The sequence below is a fragment of the Patella vulgata genome, chromosome 3 (assembly GCF_932274485.2).
Source record: "Patella vulgata chromosome 3, xgPatVulg1.2, whole genome shotgun sequence".
In the NCBI taxonomy this organism is placed as follows: Eukaryota; Metazoa; Mollusca; class Gastropoda; family Patellidae; genus Patella; species Patella vulgata.
This window is the reverse complement of record NC_065881.2, coordinates 51,740,257-51,766,881: the sequence shown is the minus strand read 5'-3', so window position 1 is coordinate 51,766,881 and position 26,625 is coordinate 51,740,257. Positions and strand designations below refer to the sequence as shown.

The window sequence follows — 26,625 nt, the reverse complement described above, 5'->3', positions numbered from 1 at the left end:
TTTTAATAGTCCCCTGCTTTCTTCGAACTTGAACTTAGCAACTCAACTATCACAACTAGACATTTCAGTTGGAAAGTGCAGCATTTGGTATTCGCAATATTTTCTATTGAGGAATCTGAAAGGTCCACGCCTGGGTCAGTAACCAATCGAAATTTGTGACGAAAAATGGAGGGTATTATTACATGAAATCCTTATAAGATGTACAGAGTTAAAGTGAGATCAAGTCTTCTATAGAGGCAGTGGGAACATTATGTATTGGACCACCAACAGGACCAGAAATTGGAATTATCAAACGGTTTCAGGCTCATTTGGGATTCATTGATCAGGATAAATATTAACTACCTCAAGAACTAGAAATTGATACAGATGAAATTATAATTTTCGCAAAGAGCCAGTTCAATAACTTCCAAAATAGAGAAGATTATAAAGAGCTATTGTTAGAAATTTTTATCATATATCTTGGTGGTGTTCCTGATTGTGGCATTCGGTTTCAAAGACCAAGTGCGCTTCACCAAGGTGCATAGCTAAAGCACTTTACAGTATAAAAGTTTACTTGTTTTGAAATCAATTTAAATTGACTAAGAAAGAGGAAAGGGCAATGTTAGTTCGGGAGAACTATGGCTCAACTTGGAAATTGTATACAAAGTTTTTTTATGATTGATTTTAGTAGCCTAGGGGGTCCTCTTTCAGAATCTGCCGGGTGAACCTTGGTCAACCTTGAACGTTTTTAGAAATTCAAGATGGCGTCTAAGACGGCCGCCTGTTCAAATAATCCCCTATAACTCCCATAGTATTTAGTCTAGAATGATAATTTTGGTGTCAAACCGTATGTTTTGGGGGCCAAGGAATACACTGAAATCATTCATTGTGTTGTGGGGTGATTAGATGATAGTAAAATCAAACATGCCAGACACAATATGGCCCTTTAACTCGTTAGTGGCCGTTGAGGGCCATTATTTCACCAAAACAAACTATATCTAGAGACAAATTATATATTTCTTGATATAGGAGCATGGGAGTGATACGCTAACACCATATACATGCCTATCAAGGGCTGCAGGATCACATGGGTCGGTCCTAAAAAAAAGCGAGGCACAAGTTGTTTGTTGAAAATTTAAAAAAACAAATTTTACCTGCAAAACAGTAACACAACCTCCACAAAACTAGGTAATATCCAGATTAATCCTTTAGTCGTGTTTCTGAATGCAACCTGTGACAGCACAAGTGCAAAATACTGTATATTCTAAGCCATCCCTAGTGCAGCTACAAGCACACGTACTACATGAGCTGCCACTCCTGCATCCACATCTGATGAGCCATATGGCAGACTACGGAGCAAGTTGACGGTTGTAATGTTTTCATTTTAGTGTCCTTCTCTCGGCAATACAGTACCGGATCAAGTTCCGGTATATTCCAATCTTCCAGTGAACGCCACACAATAGCTATGCGATGACATATTTTTACGTCTGCTACAAATGCATCATTCGTTGGAGCCAGACTACATGGTTTAAGTGGGGATGATGACGATACATTTCCAGTTTTGGATGACTATACTCCCCAGTATGTTTCAGTCATCGATTTAACTCTGTCCATAACAAGCTTACAGCGGAATCGCCAATCAAGGAAAGGACAACCGCTGACAATGGTCAAACTATGGAGAAACGCGTCAATTATCATTAAAATCCTGCCAGCTTATGCTCTTACTGGATGTTACACGGTTACATGTGGCTATGTCGTGGGGAATGGAAAAGCTTTGAAAGTGGTTAGAGCTTGATTGTATTTTTTCTCACTCGTCGAAGTAATAGACACTCCAATAGAATCAGCTTGTTATGGTCAGAGTTCTAGAAATCTATATCTGAAACATGCTGGAGGGTTTGGACATCTAAAACTGGAAATGTATTGTCAATATTCCCACTCAAACCATGTAGTCTTGCTCAACGAATGATACATTTGCAGAGAACTTAAAAAGAGCTCATTACCAAGCTATTGTGTGGCGTTCACTGGAAGATCTTAATCAACCGGAATTTGATCTGGAACATTGCTGGGAGAAGGATACTAAATTGAGACCATTACAACCGGCCAACTTGCTTCGGAGTCTGTCATGTGGCTCATCAGATGTGGATGCAAGAGTGACAGCTCATGTAGTACGTGTGCTTGTAGCTGCACTAGTGATGGCTTAAAATATACAGTATTTTGCGCCTGTGCTGTCACAGGTTGCATCCAGAAACAATGGATTAAACTGGATATTACCTAGTTTTATGGAATTTGTGTTACTGTTTTGCGGGTAGAATTTGTTTTTTTAAATTATTAACAAACAGCTTGTGCCTCCCTTTTTAGGACCGAGCCATGTGACCCTGGAGCCCTTGATAGGCATGTATATGGTTTTAGCGTATCACTCCCATGCTCCTATATCCAGAAATATATCATTTGTCTCTAGACATAGCATGTTTTGGTGAAATAATGACCCTCAATAGCCGCTAATGAGTAAAAGGGCCATATTGTCTGGCATTTTGGATTTTACTATCATCTAATCAACCCACAACATAATGAACAATTTTAGTGTATTCCTTAACCCCAGAAACATACGGTTAGACACCAAAAGTATCATCCCAGAATAAATACTATGGGAGCTATAGGGGATTATTTGATGTGGCTGCCATCTTGGACGCCATCTTGAATTTCTAAAAAAAGCTCAAGGATGACCAAGGTTCACCCGGGAGATTCTGAAAGAGAACACCCTAGGCTACTAAAATCAATCATTAATTTCCAGGTTCACTCGAAATATTAGGTTTGGTGACCGGACTATTTAGGTCATATCGCTGTTTGTTGTCAGGGGTTGTACGAGCGGCTTCTGACCCTATGACGCCAGACATCGATTAATCAATCAGAGTTGACGTTTCTAATTCTTGTGGTTTACCCACAGTTCCATGCATGGCACGCCAAGAACTTGCCATAACAGACCATTTCATTGGCTAATCCCTCACTTCAACTAGAACGCTGGTAACATAACAACTCTTCCAGATCCTAGTGTAGTAAAGACAAGTAAAATGAATTTTGAACTATAAAAAACGAATCGCAATAGGATCTGTGTTTTAATCAGATTGTCTAGTGTCCTGAAATATATCAGACAGGCTATAGATTGCCCTGTCAATACAAAACCAACCAAGAAATAATATGTAAAGTGTGGATTACAGTTTGTAGAAAAAAAGAAAAATAATGTAAAAATGAAAAAATATCACCAAAAATCTAAAACTTTGAATGGGTTGTGCATCCCCTAAGTGTTGTCCAATTTCCCTGAATTTACAATTTCACTAATCTAAATAACGCATATAAATTTCACAAAGACCGGATGATAACTTTTGGTGTTAGAGCGTTCACAAGGTTAATATTAAATAAAGTTATACAAGGGCCATAACTCTTAGACGTAATAAATGGAAATTGCTGAAATTCAATAGGCTTCTTCGTTTCACTAATTTAAATAATCCATATAAATTTCACAAAGATCGGATAACTGTTGGCATTAGAGAGCCCACAAGGTTTAACAAAGTGAAACAAGGGCCATATCTCTAGAGTCTAGACGTAATAAACAGAAATTATTGAAATTAAATAGGCTTCTTCATCTCCAGATGTAAACAACATATATCAATTTTAAAACAATGGGATAACTTTTGGCGTTAGAGCGTTCACAATCAATTGTGGACAACGGACAGGCGGAAGGACGGGCGTGGGCAATGACAATATATGTCCACATTTCCTTGTGGGTGTATAAAAATGGATAATCAAGACTTTTGTTTATTATCTTACCAGTTTTTAACTATTATAGCGAGAACGGTCAGCTCTTTATCTTATCTTGCCTAGTGCCCCTTTAACTCCAAAGGAATATAATACCTGTATCACTAATTAAATAATCACCTGCTGGTTATGGCTACCTGAGCACCAAGAGAAGACAAAAAATAGGTCATTCCTTTTCCTAGACCAGTTCCACCACCCGTTATAAAAGCTGTTTTACCTTTAAAGGTATCTGCTGGTAACATTGGGTTGGTCTTCACAGGAAATTTATTGGAATGATCTGGTTTGGATGATTTCAAACATCTTGGTTGTTTCTACATAAACATGAAAGAAAACATGCGCAAGATCAATTCATCATACAGTATTTATATTGCTCTATTAAAATATGTCGATTAAATGCATATTTTTTATACTTGCCATGAAAGTATTTATCGGGTAGTTATTTCCATTAAAAATATATTACAGTGTTGGAAAGAAAGTAATTATGATTTTTAATTTTAAAATGTTCAGTGCCTCAAAACTGGGTAAATTGTTATAATACCAAAGCAGGTCATTTTGCAGAACTCTTTTACAAAATTCAGAAAGAAGCTTCAAGTCTAGAAAAAAAAGGTCCATGGACCCGAAATGCAACCCTGTTTAGTTTACAGCACATAAATTTGAAGGCTCACTATTTTTTTATTTTGTACTAGTACTATATAAAAATGTTGCTAGAATAAATGGAAAACAATGAAGAAAGACTAATATTAAGAGGAACCACCATCAAATTTCACTATCTTGATACCCACAATTCAGTACCTTTTCTGCCAGGTTTTGTTAAATATTCATGGTTTAAGAACGATAGGCCTATATTATAGTGTGCTACTGCTAGTGCTAGTCAAGTTTAGCCAAACTTTAGGCGTTAATCGTTAATGTCAAATTTCAGTGGTCAACCTCATAGTCATAGTCATACAAACTATGGCGCAAAGACATAGACAGTTGTTGCTCAGGCTGTAGTGAAAAGCCTTAAGCCCAGTGAAATTTGGGGAAAGTGAAATTTTGGGGAAGTAACAGCCGGGAAAAGAAACGTGAATATCAATAAGGTTCAGAGAGAAGTGAATGGTGGTCTGTATCCAGTTGAGTCCAAAGTCGCAAAAACGGGTAATCTTAAGGAAAAGGGGAGTTACCTCCCTTGCAAAAATCAACGATATTAGCAATTGCGAGCTAAATAAGTACATTTCCTGTATTAATTAAATTAAGAATAGAAGGAAACCTGAACCCCAGCTGCTCAAAATTAATTTTGAAGTTCATACCCCCTGTATAACAGATATTTTTCTGCCCAAGCTAATGACTTTTGCTGCATAGGGAGCAGACATCTTGAAAATACCCGTATGTATACAGAACCGGAAGTTTTTTTCGCGATATAGGATTGGCTAAAATACCACTTTCAAAAGGGCGCTTGATTGAAACTGAAAAGGTTTTGTCAGACGAATATTCATAACAAAATCAAGTGAAGAAAATACCCTCGTTTCGGTAGCTTTTAATACATAATTATTTATGGTAATATCCTTATTTTACAACTGTACGATACGTAGTCTTATAAGCAGGAATTAGTACCACAAAGTTGTTATTAAATGGCATACATGAATGTATGTTGACACCAAGTTGACAACTTCAGTTCAACAACAACTTGCTGTACGGTACGTGTATTGGTGGTTGATTCAAATTTCAATATTGAAATATGAATTTGTGACTCCTCTCACTCGCCTAGGACAATATTGTAGCCTACTTATATATTTTGTTGTCTTATTTTGTGGAAAAATGAATATTCTCAATTTAGGATACCTATCAATCATTGCCCCTGCCCCCAATGGCCCCATCTTATCTATTCATATATTAGGCCTAGTATTACTATTATTACAAGCACATTTCCACTGACTGACAGTTGAGTTAGGCCAAACCATTATCCACGGCCGATGATAAATGAAACCACCAAATACATTGCTAATTGCCACCATATTTATATGAATACGGTATTGAGAAGCCTTACCTTAGTTTCCCTGTTTAGTATTTATCACATAGTTATATATAGATCTATTATAGACCTAAATAAATAGTCATTTTGACTTTAATAATTTTACCAGTCACTGACCATTCACCAGCTGGTGGTATTGACAATAATTGACATACATGGATTATCGAGAATATTTTATAAGCTTAATGCAACATATATACAGCTAGACTCGGAGTGGCGAACAAAATTCCAAAGATCGCGACCCTTGGTGAAAAAATACAACATTATTTACAAATAAAATGACTGTATAGGGGTCCCATTTCATTTTTGGGAAGGGGAGGGTAGTAAGTGTCCAAAATTAAGCAGAATGACATTCATTGGAAAACTGATTTCTTTTGGCTAAGTAGACTGACAATTCTACACAAAGTTAAATTTAAAATATGTGTTATTTTTTAGGTTAATACATAAAAAAAAAAAGTTGATTATTTAAAGACTTAGAAATGCCACGGAAACGTCCAACTCGAGTTAACAATCGAGCACAACCAAAATGCCCAGAAGGTGATGAAGGAAAGTCACTCACAGAAGATGAGCGTATGGAAAAATTAAGAATTTTTACGAAAGATTTTGATATGAGATGTAAGCATTTAATACAGTAATCCGTTTGATAGAGAGAAAAGGTGGTAAAAAAAAAAGCATGCTTTGCAGTTGAAATAAATTTTGATATTTTGAAAATATGTTTTTGACAGAAATTTTAAAAACATGGATATATGACCTTTTTATTTAAGTTTATTTTGAACTTGAAACCAAATACAAAAAACTGGGGAATGAAGAATGCACTTCCCCAAAATACAAAATTTAAAGTTGATGTACTTAGTTTAAAGGTCACAGGAAAAGTTTCATAATTTTTTTAAATAATGCAAGGAATTATGTTAACATATCCTTTCGATATCCTGAATGTCAATGTTACCTGCCACAGGTAAATTTCAACGTTAGCGATTTCCACCGGTCTCCGTGAGTAGTCATAATTTTCCCCCCAATAAACAAGCTGTGACATAATTTTAGTCCTTCTGCTCATAGAAATATAGATTAGAATATGAGTAGAAGGACTAAAATTATGTCACAACTTGTTTATTGGCACAAAGTTACGACTACTCATGGAGAATGGCAGAAATCTACCTGTTAAAATTTACCTATGGCAGGTAACAATGAGATTCAGGATTGTGTTATACTTATGGAAAGGATTATATAAAATTATAAATCTTTTCTGGTGATCTTTAATAACAATGTTGTTTAGTAGTTTGCATACACCAGTAAAATAGTCCTATTCACAATCGCCCACGATTGTTGTCAGTACTGTCTTTAATGTACTAATAGGATATCTATAATAATAGAATAATTATTTCGACAAATGTGCTTATTACAAACATGTTATTTGTGTCTGTGAATTACAGTTAATGAAATATTGGAGAAAATGGAGAAGGATAAAACTAATATAATGAAAACAATTGAATCCAGGCTTCACTGTCAAATAATGCAGTTACCAGGGGTATAAATATTTGATTATATATTGCGTCTTTTAATTATTTTAAAAATAAGCTGAGATGATATAATACACTTTACAGTATTTGACTATGTTATAGTAGAACAAATTATTAATATCCTTATATATAACTTATAAGCATTAAGCTTTGAAAATGTCTGCCTAAACAGTGCTGAAATCTGCGGCTTAAAAAAAATTGGATTGCATTGCATACCGTGTATGCATGTATGATCTGGTGAGAGTTGTGACATTATATAGACTCTGTAAGCTTTTATTGCAAGGATACAATTTATGTTTAAGAAAGGTTAACATACTAACAAATGTTTAATATTGATTACAGTATATCAGAAAAATGAAGTTGAAAGATTTTATTGGTAAGAATTTAACACTTTTTCAAAAGAAAAATTTAAATTGTTGAGAGCAAATACATGTACAGTTGCTCTTCTATAATCTTTTTTCACATATTCTCCAGGAGAGCATTTATTCAAAAATATGATATTACTAATTTCATTGTGAAAGAAGCAGGTCTCAAATACTTGATAGAATACTGTGGTGGAATCTGTAGCACAATCTGGTGGAATTGGGTGTTCTATGATAGGTTTTTGTGAGACTCAGAGATTGTAAGGCCAAATTCCTGTTGGTACTGGATGTGATTTCACATAATATTTAAAATCAAATTGTTTAACAAGTAGTTCTTGGCTATCAAAATAGACTGCAACATTAACTCTTTTTATACACCCACATTTTCATGTGGACGTATATTGTCGCCGCCCCTGTTTGTCCGTCCGTCCGTCCACAATTTGTTTGTGGACACTCTACAGGTCACAATTTTTATCCGATTTCAACGAAACTTGGAATATAGCTTCATCTCCCTAAGATCTCGGTTCCTTGCGATATTGGCATGTATCAGACAATAACTTCATGGATTATATATATGGCCCCTGTTTGTACGAAAAATCGCGTTTTTAGAATTTTGATGAAACTTGAAATGCATGTTTATAACCCAAAGATCTTGGTTCCTTTTGATATTCGCGCATATCGTAACTTCCTGAATTATGGCCCCTGAATGTACGGAAAATCGCGTTTTTGGCTTGTGGTCCCTCCAGAGGTCACAGTTTTTATCCAATTTAAAAAAACATTTTAATATATCACCGTTACACCGTAATAAAGGTTGAGTTCGAACTTCGTGAAAATCGGACCAAAACTGATCGACAAAATGGCCGCCGCTTGTACGCGAATAGTGTAAAAATATGGTATATCAAGGTTGTGGACTCTGTAGAGGTCACAATTTTAATCCGATTTTGATGAAACTTGAAATGCATGTTTATAACCCAAAGATCTTGGTTCCTTTCGATATTCGCGCATATCGGATCGTAACTTCCTGAATTATGGCCCCTGATTGTACGAAAAATCACGTTTTTAGCTTGTGGACCCTGTAGAGGTCATAATTTTTATCCGATTTAAAAAAACGTATTATTATATCACCGTTACGCTCTAAGGACGACTGAGTTTGAAGTTCGTGAAAATCGGCCCCAAACTGACAGACAAAATGGCCGCCCTTCGTTCTTAAATAGCGTAAAAATATGGTATCAAGGTTGTGGAACCTAAAGAGGTCACAATTTTTATCCGATGTTGTTGAAACTTGAAATTTAAGTTTATTACTCAAAGATCTTGGTTCCTTTCGATATTTGCGCATATCGAATTGTAATTTCCTGAATTATGGCCCTTGATTGTAGGAAAAATCACTTTCTTTTTAGCTTGTTCTCTATCCATCTCTCGAAAATGTGGGCGTATCCTGTCTGGCAGCCGCTGGTTAACTTGCAATTAAAACAAATGTCAACTCAAAAGTTATGCAGAGAAATCTAAGTGAATTTGGCTGTAAACAATCAGTTCACAATTGGGAGTCGTACCACATGAAGTTACAAGTAATAATATTGAATAAACTACAGCTTTTAACAAAGTCAGCCTTTGGCTTATTTAGAAATTATTAGGCCGAGATAGTGTCATATTCATGATATTTGATCTCATTTATTTTCTCACAATAAAATAAATTTGTTTCTGTATGGATATCTATTTTTTCAATTTTAGCATCTGGAGGAACTGTTAAAGGTGTCTTAGCTCCATCACAAATAACAGAACCATCGTCGTTAAATATATCAGGAAAACTAGCACAGACCATGTAAGTACCCCATGTGCTGCAAGTCAGCTTTGAGTTAGTCTGTCAGTAGAAGTATGCGTTTTCACAGCACAAACACTTTTTCACACAAAAGAAAATTTAATTTATATAAATTAACCAGCGGCTGCCAGGCAGTATACGCCCACATTTTCAAGAGATGGATAGAAAACAAGCTAAACGAAAGTGATTTTTCCTACAATCAAGGGCCATAATTCAGGAAATTACAATTCGATATGCGCAAATATCGAAAGGAACCAAGATCTTTGAGTAATAAACTTACATTTCAAGTTTCAACAAAATCGGATAAAAATTGTGCCCTCTATAGGGTCCACAACCTTGATATAGCATATTTTTACGCTATTTGAGATCGAAGGGCGGCCATTTTGTCTGTCAGTTTTGGGCCGATTTTCACGAAATTCGAACTCAGCCGTCCTTAGGGTGTAACGGTGATATATTAACACGGTTTTTTAAATCGGATAAAAATTATGACCTCTATAAGGTCCACAAGCCCAAAAACGCGTTTTTGCGTACAATCAGGGGCCATAATTCATGAAGTTACGGTCCGATATGCGCGAATATCGAAAGGAACCGAGATTATTGTGTTATAAACTTACATTTCAAGTTTCAACAAAATCGGATAAAAATTGTGACCTCTATAGGGTCCACAACCTTGATATACCATATTTTTACGCTATTTGAGAACGAACGGTGACCATTTTGTCTGTCAGTTTTGGGTCGATTTTCACGAAATTCGAACTCAACCGTCCTTAGGGTTTAACGGTGATATAATAATACGTTTTTTTAAATCGGATAAAAATTATGACCTCTATAGGGTCCACAAGCCAAAAAACGCGTTTTTACGTACAATCAGGGGCCATAATTCAGGAAGTTACGGTCCGATATGCGCGAATATCGAAAGGAACCAAGATCTTTGGGTTATAAACTTACATTTCAAGTTTCAACAAAATCGGATAAAAATTGTGACCTCTATAGTGTTCACAAGCCAAAAACGTGATTTTTCGTACAATCAGGGGCCATAATCCATGAAGTTACGGTTCGATAGATGCCAATATCGAAAGGAACCGTGATCTTAGGGTGATAAACCTATATTTCAAGTTTCATTGAAATCTGATAAAAATTGTGACCTGTAGACTGTTCACAAACAATTGTGGACGGACGGACAGGGGCGACGACAATATACGTCCACATGAAAATGTGGGCGTATAAAAATCTTGTGTAGTTTTAACCAGGCTACAATTCATTTCATAAATATGGTGAAGAGATATTCCAGTTTTATACAGGTATTCTTCTTCCATCCCACAATTGTTTGAATACAATGTTGATAAAAGTGTATCACTTTGTTTCTTTTAGATCAAAACTGAATCCCAACATATTTTGTGGTGTAATACCAGAAGAAGATGAAGCTGCTACGCCATGTGCTGAGAAAAGAACAGTTAAGGTAAAAAGAATTTAAATATTTTCAGGGATTTAACATATATTTTTCGAAAACCCTGTGTTGCCTGTAAAATATAACTAAATGTCTGTCTATTAAAAACCAGATGTAAAAAAATATATTTTTTAATGCATTCATCATTTATGATGACGCACCTTTGTTCTTTGTTTAAATTGGATTATTCTCAACTTAGGGCTGTACGATATTGCAAAAAGGGACGATATCGATATTGGCATTATTTTCAACGATATAGTTAAATATCGCGATATTTAATAATAATGTCATTTGGCTATTAAATAAATTAAATATAAATGCATTAAAGCTGACTACAGTGTGAGTAAGAATTGTGGGTAAGAATTGCTTTATTCATACACTTTAAACTTTGCTTTTTTTATAATATAGATTTATTAAAATGAACAAAACAACATCATCCCTTTTGGATATTATAAAAAACATGTCAATGCTTTTTAACACAATAACAGGAGACATTACTTATGCCTGTACTTATAATTAAATTAAATACAACCGCTGATGTTTAAAAAGCATCTGCTTGTGACCTTGTGTAAGAAAATTATCAAATATCACGTGCGGCGGAAGTAAGTAGATGTGGTCTTCAAGTCTTGTATTGTAAGTTCAAACAGTTTAACAAATACTAAATGATCCGGACTATCTCCCATTCAAGCATTCGATTGGCTGCGGTATTCCTGGCCTAACAGTGACAATAATCTATTTATAGATCGTTTTATTCCTGCTTTCAGAAATTAAGTTTCGTAGAGTTTTCTAAAAATATTTGTTTTTTAAAAATATGACAACCTATTTATAGCCTGGCAATTAGCCACGGTAGTGGGAAATTTCACGCGTTTAGTAGGCCTAAGCTTTACATGTAGTAACAACTGACAATTTATTGTCGACTAAAAACAAAGTAAAAGTAACGCATACACGATGCAGTGAAAAACGGCTGCGGACACTGCGCAAGTGTTTTCAACATTTAACGATTATCAAAACATTAGTTTTATTACAGTTTATTGCCGTCGGCTAATTTCCACTGCTGTATAGTGTATTTATTATCTATTTTTATGATAATTTTTTTCGATATTTGAAGTCTTTGGCGATATTCAATAAACCACTATATCGACGATTTTTGGCCACATGATATCGTAGTTGGGTCTGAAAATACCATATCGCGATAAATGACTATATCGAGAATATCGTACAGCCCTATCTCAACTACTACTGAACCAATATAGTTCATTTGAATTGAATAGAAAATGTGCATAAACCAGTCATATGGAAATTAACATTGCAATCTCACAGTTTTACTCCACTTTCACTTTTCTGTCAAAAAGGGAAATAAAATTTATAAACAGAACAAGTTCCAGCCACTGTTCTGAAATGGATATTGAATCATTGCCCCACCAGTAATCAAAATAACAGAACAGTTGAATTAAATAACATTACATTATTTTGACAAGTCAGAAAGGTAGGCTAATTGTAATAAACAAAGAGGGTGGTGTTATGTTCAGAACTGATTCTCTTAATGTTAAATACAATGTTTAAATTAATATAAAATCTTTTATTTTAGAGGACAGCCACTAAGAAGACCACCGTAAGGAAATCATCAAGAAAACGAAACACAAAAGGAAATGAATCATACCTTGCTCCACCACCATCATCTAGTAGATTACGGTTAGTTTATATAACAATAACATTACTTTTTGAATAGCCTACATCATCTTTATCAAACTTGTTGCCACTTCTCAATAAAATTGGGCTTAGTTGTTTGGAATGGATGCGATAGAAAAATGCTGGATAATCTGTGTACATATTGGCGTTTACGCAAAGAACCCTTAATTGAAATGGAATTACCCCTCGCACGACATTAAACCTTTTTTGATGGGCTCTTATTTTTTACTATTTGAGAATAAATATTTTATGAAAATTGTCTGGTATTTTATTTCAGAATGACTCCAGCTGGCAGAACAATGTCATCAGCAGGCTGGGCCACACCACTTATAACACCTAAATTTGACCCAAGGTAAAATTTAAATTATTCTACTGTAAAATTAGCATGTAATAACCCAACTTGGTCATATTAAACTCTAAAACTAGCATATTTTTCAAAACCCTATTTTCAAACATGGTAACAATGTTAACCACAGATACATCTTAACTATAAAATTCAACAGCTTTTACAGGCTATTACACTATTAAAAAAAGTAATATTGATTGGATTATCTGTTAAATCTTGCATATTTTTGTGAGTTGTTTCACAATGGTACAATTTAAGGTCATATCATGTCTTATCTTTATGAATCTCATTTTACTTTGTAATTATATTTTCCAGACTTCCATTTACGCCTGGTCTTGTCCGTGATCCTAAACCAGGTGAAAGAATTCTTTCAATGGCTGGTAGTCCTATAAATAACCCTACTGATACCAAAAAAGGTCGATCTACAATTAAGGCTATTGGTAAATCTAAATTACGGGTAAGCTGGGGGTTTTCGTTTTGTAACACCATGGGTCGTCTGACAGACGTGGAGAGCGGACAACAGTTATAACTGGTTGCCACATCCTGCGTATAACCCACGCATCGTTTCTTACTACATATTTTGAAACAGCTCTTGATCGTCCATTATTGTCTCTGGTTATATTCGTTTTTCATTTTCTTCTTAGGACACCACTTTAAATATTGTGTATTTATTCTGCCACTTATTCAGTTTATGGGTTACACACAGGAAAAACAATACCACATTTCGTTTCTACATTTTATATTAAGCACTGCTACATATAGATTACATGGTTACAAGCATAAATTATAACAAAGTCATTCTCCACTCTCTCGACCCCACCATTCCATAGAACGAGTTTACTGACGGATCCCAATATATCATATAGCTCTCCTACGACTTACCAGGGCATTCTGAAACCAGATGGTGTCCCTTGAACCTCATCGGTCTCTCCTCTCTTAGATTCTGCCTGGTGTCTATCTAGAGCTCACATTCTGTTAATTATATCAGATTCACAGCCATCTATTAAATTATTGGCTAATTATGATGTAATTAATCATGTGATTGGTCACTCATGCTAAATATGAAATGGTAACTTTCTGATCACGTGGTTTTAGACACAGAATCTATCCTTGAACCTAGACCCCTTTTCCTGTTATTCTCGCTTTATTTCACAAACAATTTAATTTGCGTTTTAAATAAACTCATACCATAGCTAATATACTGACAATGGAGAATACAAATAAAACATATATTTATCAAATTATAAAACATGTCTTCTGGTGCATTTATAGTCGTCTAATACAATTTCGCATAAATTATCAAATAGTATTACAGTTTACCGATACTTTAAATTTATTGTTGTCCTACTGATGAGATATTAAATTTTGTCTTTCATATTGGGTGACCATGGATGTAATTTTGTAGTTCCTCGGTTAAATAGGACTTTTTTTTATCTTGTTCTTTAGAAGTTGGTGTCCAACACAAATATAAAAGAAGAATTAGACGACATAGAAATACCAGACAGCCCTACAGACATAAAGAATATGAGACAATCTCAGATATTTAAAGTGATGAATATTGTACAAAATGCTATACGAAGTAAATCAGAAGAAGATGATGATGATGACGATGAAGTATTTTAATAAATAATTGAATTATGTACAGATGTATATATAATATATTTTATAAGTACTTATGTCATGAGTAGCCATGATGTTTTGTTACAGTGTAATAATACCCACAGTTTTTCTTTGGGAATTGCACTGTTTTCATTTTAGAGGGTTTTATTTCTTTTACTTGTACAGTTCATTTGCATAATCCTTCTCAAATTAATCCTCTGACTTTATGTAAACAAATTATATTATTATTTCTATTACACTTTTACAGGTAAAAATATTTCACTTTGTTTAACTGTTCTTAATAAACAGACATCCATAATCATTGTTCAATCCTCAATAGAGGCGAATTTGAATCCTGAATTTTTTTCCAATTCTGGTCAAATTAGATACATTGCTGAACTCGAAGATGAAATATACAAACATAAAACCTATAGCATAAAAAAAAAAAAATCTTTCAAACCCCTTATTAGAAATTGGTGATTTATTTATTTATTTTTTATTTTTTTTTGTCTCTTTCTTTTTGTAATGTTCAGTATATTATCTAGAATATATCTGTAATTGCCTGATTGTACTCGCTATGGGTAACCAAACCGGGACACCATGAGTATGACATACTGTTACTCTTATTTCGATTTCTAACTAGCGTGGTTTCGATTCCCCAGTTGTACATGACAAGGACTAGGGTTGCCTGTCCAACCTTGTGGGTTTTCTCCGGGTGCTCCGGTTTCCTCCCACCCCTACGTGCAAGCGAATTATTGAAATAAATTCAACCATGTGTTAGTCCCGAAATGACCTAGTTTGTGTTGAGTGGGAGTTAAACCCCATTTCTCTCTCTCTCTCTCTATTTCGATTTCCAAATATCTAGAATGTTTAAGATGCTGCTAATTGTTACATGGACCTCATGATCAGTTTCCAGTTCCATCAGAACAACTAGATGCTTCTTTGTACCCAGGCCATCCATCCTGTATCACTCACTGACATGGGGAAACCAGGCTGAAAATCCTCTGGAACATTGTTGGCTAACACAGGACTAGACTGAGACACAGTGGCTCCAATAATGGTAAAGATCCTTTTTAACATATCGTACATCTTTAAGAGTGAGAGTATAAGCAGAATTACATTCTTTTATTTTATATGTAATTCAACTGATAGAATATTCTTATAACTATCACCATTAACAGAAACATTCAATTTTATTCATTAATTAATTGTGTGCTTTTTATTATGAATTTTAGCACATGGACAAAAGAGAGGGTTTGATAGAAACAAATCAGTCAAATTTTAATTCCAATTCCTGATGCTGCACTTTATGATATAATGTATTATCCTGAACTTATATAAAAAAAAAAAAAATACCAAAGCTTGAACACAATACATCTTGAATGTAAAATAAAGTCCAGATTTGGTTACCAGTCTATCAAACATATCTTAATAATAATATTTACATTTATATTGCATTACACTCGTGTTTATAAAGAAAAGAGACAAGCAACTTTTCTGAATAAAATGAACATTTCTTGTAAACCCCTAAACCAAATAAAAAGTAAAATGTTACATGTAGATTTATATCAAATTTTTTTCAATTTTGTTTCTGGAATTAGAATTGTGGTTTCTTCTTTCTTTGTTATTTTCCATACAACATTGTATATATGTATTATAAATATAGCTATTAAATATTTCTTGACTGAAAAATGTTTTAATTCATTATGTTCATTACCGGTCAGTCAGTCCAAGAGTCAAATTTCTTGTTACTAGAGTTTGCAGATTTATTTTCAAAACTTTTGGGATATTAAGAATGAAACCTATCCAAATTCAGATTAGTTCTTGAATTACATTAATAGTTAAAGTAGCTAAGTCTCTAACCCAAAATCTTCGACATCAAAAACACAAAATTATTTGTCAATTTAAATCAACATCGATGTCATGATCTTACCGGGAAAAGATGGGTTTAGGATATCCAATATTTAACAAAAAATATACATTTACCATTGGTACACAAACCGTGTACCATAATGCGTTTCAGGCCCATTCTAACAAGGGACTCGAAGAACGAGGCTAGACATTCAACAAGTCATGTCAAACGGTGACAGCATATTCATATCGGGAGAGTATGCGCAATAAATACTATGTAGACTAGAATAACCAGACGCTAGAAATTTTGATTCGATTGAGGCTTCAGACATATTTCGCCGAACGTAACTAATTTGAAATTAGAGTAAAAATGGAAACGATTGAATGTAAATCAGTTTATATATATTCCTATTACATTATTATATGCGTTACGACCCATTTGTGTCAATTTCTAGGTACCAAACATTAGCGATTTAGCTCCTTTGAATTACTCGTGCAAAGGCATAGCTAACTTCAGCATTATGGCGTACGTGACTCACATAGCTTCATAGTAAGCACTGCCTTATATGTTAAGCAATTTTCGTACAGCAATCGAGATCACAGGAAAGTGCCACTGTGGATGAGAATTTCTATATGGAGTCTTAATTAAAAGACATAAAAGATATCGCAGACAAAATGACTGTCCATTGATTTAGGATGTTATGTACTCTTACGATATGTGACATCTATGACTATTTTATAGATGCTGTCGGCTCACATCAATGCGAACCACGAGGTAAACGCGTGGATTAAAATTATAATCACTCTTATCTCATTGATGAATAGTCCGACAAAGGGGAAGCAATGACTTCTCTTTGAGATTAGATTGATGAATTGTCCGACAAAGGATTAAATCAGTCAATCATGGCAGATTAAGTAGTTAATCAAGGAAGGTGTATAGCCGGTATAACAGGATAAATACGTTGATCACTTAATTAACTAATCAATCCAGCCTATAATCAACGATAATCGGGGTGAGGGGTAGTTATACACTCAGTACACTATATTAATTTTGGAATTTTGAATATTATTCACCATGTCTTGATGTCCGATTGGGCATATTCCTGGTCGGACAATTTTGAACGTTTGGAAAACAGCGTCGGACAAGTCCGGAATATACGGGCGAAATCCCATCCCTGTTACAGAGTTATAGCCTCTGGCTCTGTCATCAAAACCTTGTAAACCCTACATACAATAGCTAGGCCTACTGTTCGACTTGTCATTGTGGCGAAGTGAACCCAACTGCTATTTTGAATGGAAATGAAATGAAATGAAATGAAATGGAGTTTAACGTCCTACTGTTCTGCTCCTAACCTGGGCTAATGAAGACGGGCATACGCCATACAGTGTGCTATGAGGGAAATTTTGCCCGGACAGCGGCACTACGGCCTACTCTTATATATCTTTTACGTGCACGCCAATGTGTACACGGGACCTCGGTTTTTCGTCCCATCCGAACGACTAGACAGCTTTCCTTGTCAGCCCCTCCGTCCTGCATCACTGACATGGGAGAACCACGCCGGAAAATCTGGATGAACTTTCTCGGCAAATGCAGGGATCGAACACCCGACCTCCAAGCTAGCGAGCTATCGTCTTACCCACTTAGCCACGTGATCCCCTATTTTGAATGGAATGTCAATGAATCGTAGAGTCGTGGAAATATTCAACAGGTTGATTCTGAGATAACTTTGCGAAAGTTGCCGACATTGTTCAAATGGTCATGAGGCCATACCTGTGTTTACGGTTACCCAGCCGACAATATTGTTTTACACCAAAATTACCAAATGGTCTCATGTGTTCTCTTTAGGTCATAAGATCTCTGTTGACAGATTGTGGCATACAGTTGGTGTGCCTGTCAGATGTTGGGTGTAACACTGTAAATTTTGATGTGTGTCAATTCTATTTTTTGAACTCTTTAACCACTGTTGGTTGCATATTGCCAAACAAAATGTAGCCTAATGTTAATTTACACAAAGGAAAAACTAAATATTGGTAATAATTCTTAATTCTTACCTAAAGTAGAGAAACTTGTTGTACGAATGTTAGCTTTTTTGCTTTGAAATTAACTTCGTCCGTCTGCTTCGGATTTGAAGTGTTATTAACAGTTATCTCCCTTTTAATGCAATCGAAAGCATTTATTGATGTTTGTCTTAAAAAGTGGGTTAGCTTGAAACCAGTTTATATTTGTGTAACAGTTCATTGCAGTGACTGGCATATCAATATACAATGGCTGATGGAGATTTTTTGTATTTCGGTGGAATTGAAGGGTAACACAACTGCTATTAACTATATTGTTTTGGATAAGTATAATATTAATTACCGGTACTTATTTAGTTAGCCACGGTATATTTATATTTGAAACAACTAAGAAGATAAAATAAGATAATATTTTATTGTACCGAAACATACCAGTATTTGAATTAGCCATTTCAAGCTCAAAAGTACAACAGTTTATGAGAAATATCTTTGATGCAGAAACACAAAACTTTGCACATTGATTATTGATCATCATTGATACATTAAATCAACAAAAGTTTTATAAAGCCCAAAAAATAAAATAAGGCGAACACTTTTGTGTAAATTATTAAGTAAATCCGACAATGTTTTGTGTGCCCGACAATGTTTTGGGGACTGGAAAATCCTGGCACATAGTTGACCACCACCACTGACTATAGCCTGCACTGCACTTTGGGCAATCAATTTGCAGTTATTTATATGTCAATTTAATTAATAAATGGCCAAAATTTTCAGTACGTGTCAATTTAATTTATGAATGACCAAAATTGGTCTCAGATATTGGTTAAATAGCGGTATCTCATCACTCCAAATGACTTTTTATTCATTTTAATAGTACCGGTAATTTATGCATGCTTTTGTTACTGCACGGTACAGTTATGGTCACCATTGAGCTATGGATAGTAGCTGATAGTAGTTACAATTCCTCTATGTGCAGGCTTAATTAATGGTGGGTACAATTAGGCAACTCTGTGCTTTTGTTATTGTAGGTCTACCGGTATTGTCACCATTAACACTACGTGGATAGTGCTCTTTAAGATAGGTGACAGCTAGAATTTACAATTTCTGAATGTTAAGACAGGTGTTAAGTCATTATAATTGGACATGGTCAGAAAGTAGTGCTGTATTCTACCAGTTGTTTAATTGGTAAAGAAATTCTTTAAAAAAGCCTAATAACATGTATCTTTAATTGCTTTTTGATGCAAACACAACCTTCCATGGACAATTGCAAACATTTGACCAGTGAGCTGACAAGCCTATCACTGTCCAGCAAAAATGTGATTGCGATTGTCCTCACGAAAGATGAAAGATGATAATTTTTCCAATGGTTTCCAAACAATTCTTTATGGATACACAAGTTATGAGGGATTTTATTTTGTGTTTTGGAGTTAATTGTAGACATGCCATTCAGACAAATGAAATGAAATCGGGGTTTATGTGCACGGCGAGATATATTGGACCTCAGGTTTACCGTGCCATCCCTATGACTAGACGCTGTTCCTTGCCAGGCCATCCATCCTGCACTAATGACAACGTCAAGGGGAAACCATGCCAGAGAGTCCTGACAGACTGTCTCTGCCAATACCGGGGTCGAACCCAGAACCTCCAGGTTAGCGAGCCAGTGCCTTACTCGCTGACACATTTTGATTCCCTGCCATTCAGACATGTTTCTTGTGCCAGATGGACAGAATGTGCCTTTCATTAAAGTCTCTACAATATTACCACTATCTGTAAGTCGCAATACATGAGAAGATTATATAATATAATTTTAATGGCATTTGAAGAACCCCATCAAATATATAGGGAGGTTAGAACTACAATGTGCATATCAGTAAAAATATAAAGCATATCATGATATAGGTTATCTTTATGGTAGATCATAGTGTTTTATTATAAAAGTCCTGGTAGTCCCAGGCTGTCTTTTTTTTCTTTCAAGTTTTGCTTTTATAAGCCTACCATATTAAAATCTCTTAAAAGATATTCCTTTGAAGAATGACATTTGAAAACTTCAAACTTTATCATATTAGTTAATCATTTAAAATCTGATATATCTAAATAATCGGTTATGGTAAAAATCAATAAGTATTGACTTAGGATTTTCAAGCTTGGTTTTACCTTGTCAGTGGTGCAGCATGGAGGGGCTGGAAAGCAACAGTGTTAAGTCGTTCAGATGATATGAAAACCCAAGGTCATGTGCACATGAAAGAACCCTTGACATTTGGAATTCATTTTCTGCCCAGGCAAAATTTCAATTATAGCATTTCATTCATTCATTCAATACTGACCAATACCTCTGCTGTTCTTATATTTATTTTTTGATTGAGACACTACTGAAAAGAATCCCTTTTAAAATATTCATCAGAATTCTTTAAAAAAAAAATATGCCTAATTAAGCTAAGCTAGTTGTCTGCAACAGAACTGAACATATTTTCATATTTATTGCCCTGATATTTTCATATATCTATTGAAATGAACATTCACAGTATACAGAATTTCAGAAATGTATAAATTGTAAAGCATCGTCAGCTATTCTTTAAGATAACTGTAATGGAATACAAATTTTTATAAGGCAAGTTCCCCTGGCAAATTCCTTGTTTCATGATAACCATTTTGGTTTTGTAGAGGTGCCACGCAATCAAAGATGGTGATTATGCGTTCAGATGGGAAAGTAATGGCATGGAGTGAAAGTGGTTGTACTAATCAGTGGGTGAGTTTAAAGGATGCTAAACTTCTTTGATTTAGGTCAAAATAAATATGTTATTTCGATTAGTGATGGAATAACTCTGTATGATTAAATATTTTTTCTGAAGAATAACCAGAAGTCAACTTGTTTACTTATATTGTTTAAAACCTGGCTTACTGTACGGCTGGCCCCCAGATCCATTCACCTAATTTGATATTTGTTTATTTGGTGCAATGTCTATTTTCTGTCTTGTCCGCAGGTTTATCTTGTAAATTTTTGTTTTACGTGTAGTGCGGTCCTCCTGCACTTACTATATAGGAACATACAATTAACATTTGCATTATCAATTGACAAAAATTTTGAACGAAGATAGATTATCATCCCACAAAACAATTCAATACATAAAATTCAATGAAAATGACAATTTTATTTTTAACTGAAATCAAACAAATCTAGTCAATTTAAAAAAGATTAGTATTTGATAGATTTTGATCTATGGAAATTTCCCAATCCACTGTTAGAAGAACCTGTAGCCAACATTGTGACCTCAAAGTTGACAAATTTTAATGGATAGAAAGGCATATTTTTATTTGCATTGGGTAAAAATCAAGAGAACCAAGTTTGCACTGTCATCCAATTTCAATACTGTGATGAAATAGTGTAGCTGTATGTGGTTACATTAGGAATTCCATTGATTTTTGGAATCATGCAACAAATAAACATCAGTTTTAGTACAGCCCAGATTTCAAGGCAATAATAAACACTTTATAGAATTAGATTGAAGTCTTTAAACGAAGTGTGGATAAATGTTTGCCTTGTTTAAACCTATCTTATAGTTTAATTTTGAACTTTAATAAAGGTGAAGCAAAAGGTTTACTGCCGGCACGCACATATATATATTCAAAAATAAATAGTGCCCAGTATACTTTTGAATTAAACCAATATAGATGTTTTCCGGCTTGGTTTCCCCTTGTCAGTGACGCAGGATGGAGGGCCTGACAAGGACAGCTGTCTAGTCGTTCGGATGGGACGAAAAAATGAGGTCCCGTGTACACATTGGCTTGCATGTAAAAGATCCCTTGGCAGTTGGAATTTGATATAAGAGTAGGCCGTAGCGCCGCTGCCCGGGCAAAATTTTCCTCATAGCACACTGTATGGCGTATGCCCGTCTTCATTAGCCCAGGTTAGGAAATAGTAGGATGTTAAACCCCATTTCATTTCATTTCCAATATAGATGACAATAAATACCCCCCCCCCCCTTATTCTGTAAACATTATGAAATTATGTGATATTTATAAGGTTTTTTGGGGAAGGTGTGGATCCTCAGACAAAGTAAAAAAATCTTCTGACAATAAAAAAATCTTCCGACAATATTTTATATGTCCAATTTATATTATTTTACAGTTGATTGGACTGGATGAATGTTTGAAGAGAATAAACACAATGACAGAAGATGCTAAACAGAAAGCTGGATTAGATGTTAAAATGCCATTGAAAGGACTTGTAAATATCAGATATTTGATTTGTTGTATTCATTGTATATTAGAGTACAATGTTGGTGTTCGTCAATTTTACGCATGTGATAGAACTGGTTAAACACATTCCAAATATAATTTTAAAATTGAAATCTTTGCTTTGGTGGATCCATAACAAAGATTAGAAGAATCGGAAAGTGTAGTTTCCGACTGATGTAGAGAGCAGTATCAGCTACACTGATTTTCCGCTCACTGTTAATTCCTATACATTAGAAGACTACCAATTGTAGCAATGATCTGTACTTATGTTAGAATAATATTTGGCACCTGAAACCTATTATTATCTCAAAGTATGAATTTTCTAATGACCATGAAAAATAGAATTATAGACTCAAATTTTATAATAAACTCACCATTCGAATTTCATGGTCTGCTGTTGCCAAGAAATTGTTCTGGATCGACAAAAAATTGTTCTATATGGTCAACTACAGATCAGATATTTTATTCTAATTTCAGGGTTTACTGTTGCCAAGCAATATATACACTTTCTAGTGTGCTCATTCACTTGCTTTCTTACAATTAGTTGGATGTGTCATTTGTAATAGCTCTTGCATTAGAATTTGTATTAATAAAAAGTGTTTGGCTTGATATATATATTTTTCTTGGTAGTTTAAATCCATTTTCCGGTCAGCGGTAATGTATTTATGTTTATGGCTGTCAAATAAATATATCTTTAATTTTAAATATCTTTATAAAATGAATACTTTCAGGGTCTGTCTTTAAGTGGGGGTGATGAAAGCGCTTCTCAAATTCAGTTGAAAGAAGGATTATCCCAGAATTACCCTAATGCAGCAGAGAGTATTTCAGTTACTAGTGATACATTTGGTTCGCTAGCAACAGGTCTATCAAATGGTAGGTATTGGTGTGCATTGTCAGGATTAAATGGTCTCCCTTTTTTTTAAAATTGATTTTTATGACAATGTACATTTAAATTGTAGGTGGTGTTGTAATGATAGCAGGTACAGGTTCTAATTGCCAGCTTATAAATCCAGATGAATCAACGCATAGATGTGGTGGATGGGGACATTTGCTTGGAGATGAAGCTTCAGGTAGGAATTTTATGTTTGTTGACAAGCAATTTGGTGGTTTGGGATAACTAATGATCCAGAGTATTGTGGTTCAGTTTTTGTGTTTTGTCACTAATTTGATGATGTTATTGTTCCAAGATTATGCATGTCAGGTTCTTCTGGATAGGACAATACTAGAAATAAAGAACTACAATGAATAATATGCTTGTCCAAAATGACCTAATTGTAGTTTTAGTCATTAAACCCCTTATTTATTCCGTCTATTGTTTGTGAAACTCTTCATTCTTCCTCCTAGTTTTCAGTGGGATATCATTGATGACCAGTATGATATTGAACACCACAAATTGCTGGCTGGCTTTAAATTAAAGCTCAGAGTTGTCACACTAACTGTATTAGCTATATTGGAGATGACTCTGAACAAAAGACCTTATTTTTGTGGGCATTTGTTTATCTTATGAAAGTAATATTGTAATTTGTTCTTGTTTTAGCTTACTGGATTGGTCAGAGAGCCATTAAGTTGTATTTTGATCATGAAGATAATCTTATACCATGTGCCTATGATACAACTTTTGTTCGAGATGCCATGTTGAAATATTTTAAAGTAAGTGAATAGCCAATTGGAAATTTGGAAACATCTTGGAAATTAATTTATGATATAAATGTCCACATAACATTTCTGTTTGTAACTAGAACGAAATAAAGGGAGTTGTCTTTTTTATGTTCCCCCCCCCCCACCCCATTCCCCCCACCCATTCTTATAATCTAATCTATTTTGTTTATAGATTAAAACAAGAGGTGAAATCCTAGATCATTTCTATGCCAAATTTGAAAAAGCCTTTATTGCTGGATTTTGTAAAGAAATTGCACAAGGTACAGTATGCTTTGGTATTATTCTAAACATTGAGACTAACCTATCTTGTATTTCTCGCTGTAAATCTCATGGCAAACTTTTGATGGACTTGACAGTTATTCTTGCAGTAACATTTATTTTTTGTATCACTTATTTATATATTTTTTTCCTTCAGAACCTAAAGATGCATTAGTTTGTCATATATTTAAAGAAGCTGGTAAAATTATGGCGTCGCATATTATTGCTGTAGCGCCAAAGATGGACAAAGTAATTATTTCAGTTTCTGCTTGTTAAAATAAAATTGTAGACACTTTTGATAGTACTAAAGAAGAGAATTCCGACCAGACAGTTTCAAATTCTGACTTCCAGATGATCTTTTGTGTTCTCTGTCATTATGAATGTAACACCTCAGTTTATCTCCTCATGCCACATTTAATCAAGTAGCCCAAGCAGTTTGCATCTAAATGCCCACCAAATGAATCAACAGCATGATTTATCTTCAAATTTTAATTAAAAGATGTTATGACTTTCTGTAAAATTTACTCTGCTAAAAAAGCTTTAAAAAAAACTATGTGCAAGCAAGCTTTTAATCTAAAATTGTACCATATTTGTGGACATTAAAACCCACATATCTCTCTCCAAATGATTTTCTCCTTTAAACCCATTATAGAAATTAGAATCATTATTCAATGTTATATCAATATCTTCTACAGGTATTAATAAATGGTAAAGGAGGATTACATATTGTATGTGTTGGTTCAGTGTTTAAAAGTTGGTCTCTTCTACAACCTGGTAACTTCTTTTAATACTATACCGAATTTGATAAAAGGTTTAAAACCATGGGTTGTTTATAATAAGATCTCTGCAAGAAGTTATTAGAAAAATGGATCTGGTAGGATCAGCAATACTATTTAACTCAATATGTTTCAGTATAAATGTATACAGAGGTTTAACTGACAACCAAAGCTACAGAAACCAGCAATCATTTTATTTCCTCCTACAACTGAAGACCCATTCACAAAGCAAATTATTGGAATAAAATTATATCTGAAATGACATTTTTTTTGTTGATTAGTTGTTAAACCCCATTTCTTTCTCTCTCTCTTTGAGTATCAGGACTAATATTTGGTTTTATTGTAGGATTCATGGAAGTTTTAAAAGAGCAGGGCAGTCAATTAGGAATTAACGAAGTGACATTAATAAGATTAAAAACATCTGGAGCTGTTGGAGCAGCATCACTCAGTGCTAAAGCCATCAAACGTTCTCTACATATAGACTATGCTGCAAATTCTGATGTTATATTTAATAGTAAAGTTTAACAGCATTAAACAACTCCTTAATGAATTGCATACCAACTTCATACATTCCAGTATTGTAATTCGTTCATCAGCAATTGTGAGTTGTTTGTGCCTTTTTTCGGTTATTCAAAATGCATACTCATTGCAAGATTTTAATGTTTTGTGAGTATATGAAATTGAACCTTTTCCATATCATTTTAATTTTATTTTTGTAATGTATTACAAATGTCTTGCCAGTCCAACAAAAAATGGCCAGAAATCTCCAAACACACTGTGAAGAAATTCGTCTTTCAAAACTGAATGTTTCATAAATTTATGTGATCATGATAAAAATATTATTATTTACCAAAATGTTATTTTGCTTTAATATATTAATAGTGGGTTAGACCTTTATTTATGGAAGAAAACCTGATATTGTAATAATCCTTTTACATTTCTCTTCTTTTATTGTGCAATAATACTGCTGTTAAATTTAAGATATATTTAGCTTTAATTGTGGATAAATTTGTCTTTGATATATTAGTGAGACATTGTTCTCTTGAACAATAAATGGGACTGTTTTCAATGCTTATTGATTGTAGAAATAGAAGGGAAAATAAAATATTATATTAACAACATATATATATGGTAATTAAGTAAATAAATAAATTTAATCACGATTTCTTCATTTATTTTTGGCAGTCTCATCATTAATCATTCATCCAAGCAGGCCAGACAATTATTAGTCACATCTTCATGATACTATTTGC

At 34.3% G+C, this 26,625-nt stretch overlaps 3 protein-coding genes across 6 annotated transcripts in view; 2 read left to right on the top strand and 1 right to left on the bottom strand.

Annotated features, from left to right (window-relative positions):
• LOC126816103 (2,4-dienoyl-CoA reductase [(3E)-enoyl-CoA-producing], mitochondrial) overlaps positions 1–18,580 on the bottom strand; it is a 23,276-nt gene extending 4,696 nt beyond the window's left edge. Inside the window, exons 1-2 of one of the 3 annotated variants that reach the window (XM_050542302.2) lie at positions 18,480–18,580; positions 3,913–4,103 (exon numbers count right to left, since the gene is read on the bottom strand). In XM_050542302.2, coding sequence (XP_050398259.1) covers positions 3,913–4,034 — 122 coding nt within the window. In that variant the 5' untranslated portion in view covers positions 4,035–4,103; positions 18,480–18,580. Of the gene's footprint in view, positions 1–3,912; positions 4,104–5,038; positions 5,057–5,078; positions 5,181–18,479 lie in introns of those variants that run through there. The other 2 variants (XM_050542301.1, XM_050542303.1) reach the window with 2 other exon arrangements.
• On the top strand, positions 5,190–15,971 carry LOC126816104 (borealin). Of its 2 annotated transcripts, none has more exons than XM_050542305.2 (10): positions 5,190–5,325; positions 6,236–6,415; positions 7,231–7,325; positions 7,660–7,693; positions 9,408–9,498; positions 10,867–10,954; positions 12,531–12,634; positions 12,909–12,983; positions 13,293–13,434; positions 14,424–15,971. In XM_050542305.2, exons 2-10 carry the CDS (start codon positions 6,280–6,282, stop codon positions 14,598–14,600), a joined length of 942 nt encoding a protein of 313 aa, XP_050398262.1. In that variant the 5' UTR covers positions 5,190–5,325; positions 6,236–6,279; the 3' UTR covers positions 14,601–15,971. The 2 variants fall into 2 exon arrangements, with proteins under 2 accessions (XP_050398262.1, XP_050398261.1); XM_050542304.2 differs by lacking the exon at positions 5,190–5,325 and adding an exon at positions 5,337–5,465.
• On the top strand, positions 18,574–26,535 carry LOC126816102 (N-acetyl-D-glucosamine kinase). Its single transcript, XM_050542300.1, has 10 exons — positions 18,574–18,733; positions 21,105–21,189; positions 22,570–22,668; positions 23,411–23,552; positions 23,639–23,749; positions 24,217–24,329; positions 24,511–24,598; positions 24,754–24,845; positions 25,292–25,370; positions 25,719–26,535. Exons 1-10 carry the CDS (start codon positions 18,693–18,695, stop codon positions 25,895–25,897), a joined length of 1,029 nt encoding a protein of 342 aa, XP_050398257.1. The 5' UTR covers positions 18,574–18,692; the 3' UTR covers positions 25,898–26,535.
• Positions 26,536–26,625: the final 90 nt, after the last annotated feature.

Coding starts and splice junctions, on each gene's coding strand:
- LOC126816104 (XM_050542305.2), top strand. CDS start 6,280: ATGCCACGGAAACGTCCAACTCGAGTTAACAATCGAGCACAACCAAAA. Junction 6,416..7,230: donor GAAAGATTTTGATATGAGAT/GTAAGCATTTAA, acceptor TGTGAATTACAG/TTAATGAAATATTGGAGAAA. Junction 10,955..12,530: donor CTGAGAAAAGAACAGTTAAG/GTAAAAAGAATT, acceptor CTTTTATTTTAG/AGGACAGCCACTAAGAAGAC.
- LOC126816102 (XM_050542300.1), top strand. CDS start 18,693: ATGGCTGATGGAGATTTTTTGTATTTCGGTGGAATTGAAGG. Junction 18,734..21,104: donor TATTTCGGTGGAATTGAAGG/GTAACACAACTG, acceptor TTGGTTTTGTAG/AGGTGCCACGCAATCAAAGA. Junction 23,750..24,216: donor GCTTGGAGATGAAGCTTCAG/GTAGGAATTTTA, acceptor TTCTTGTTTTAG/CTTACTGGATTGGTCAGAGA.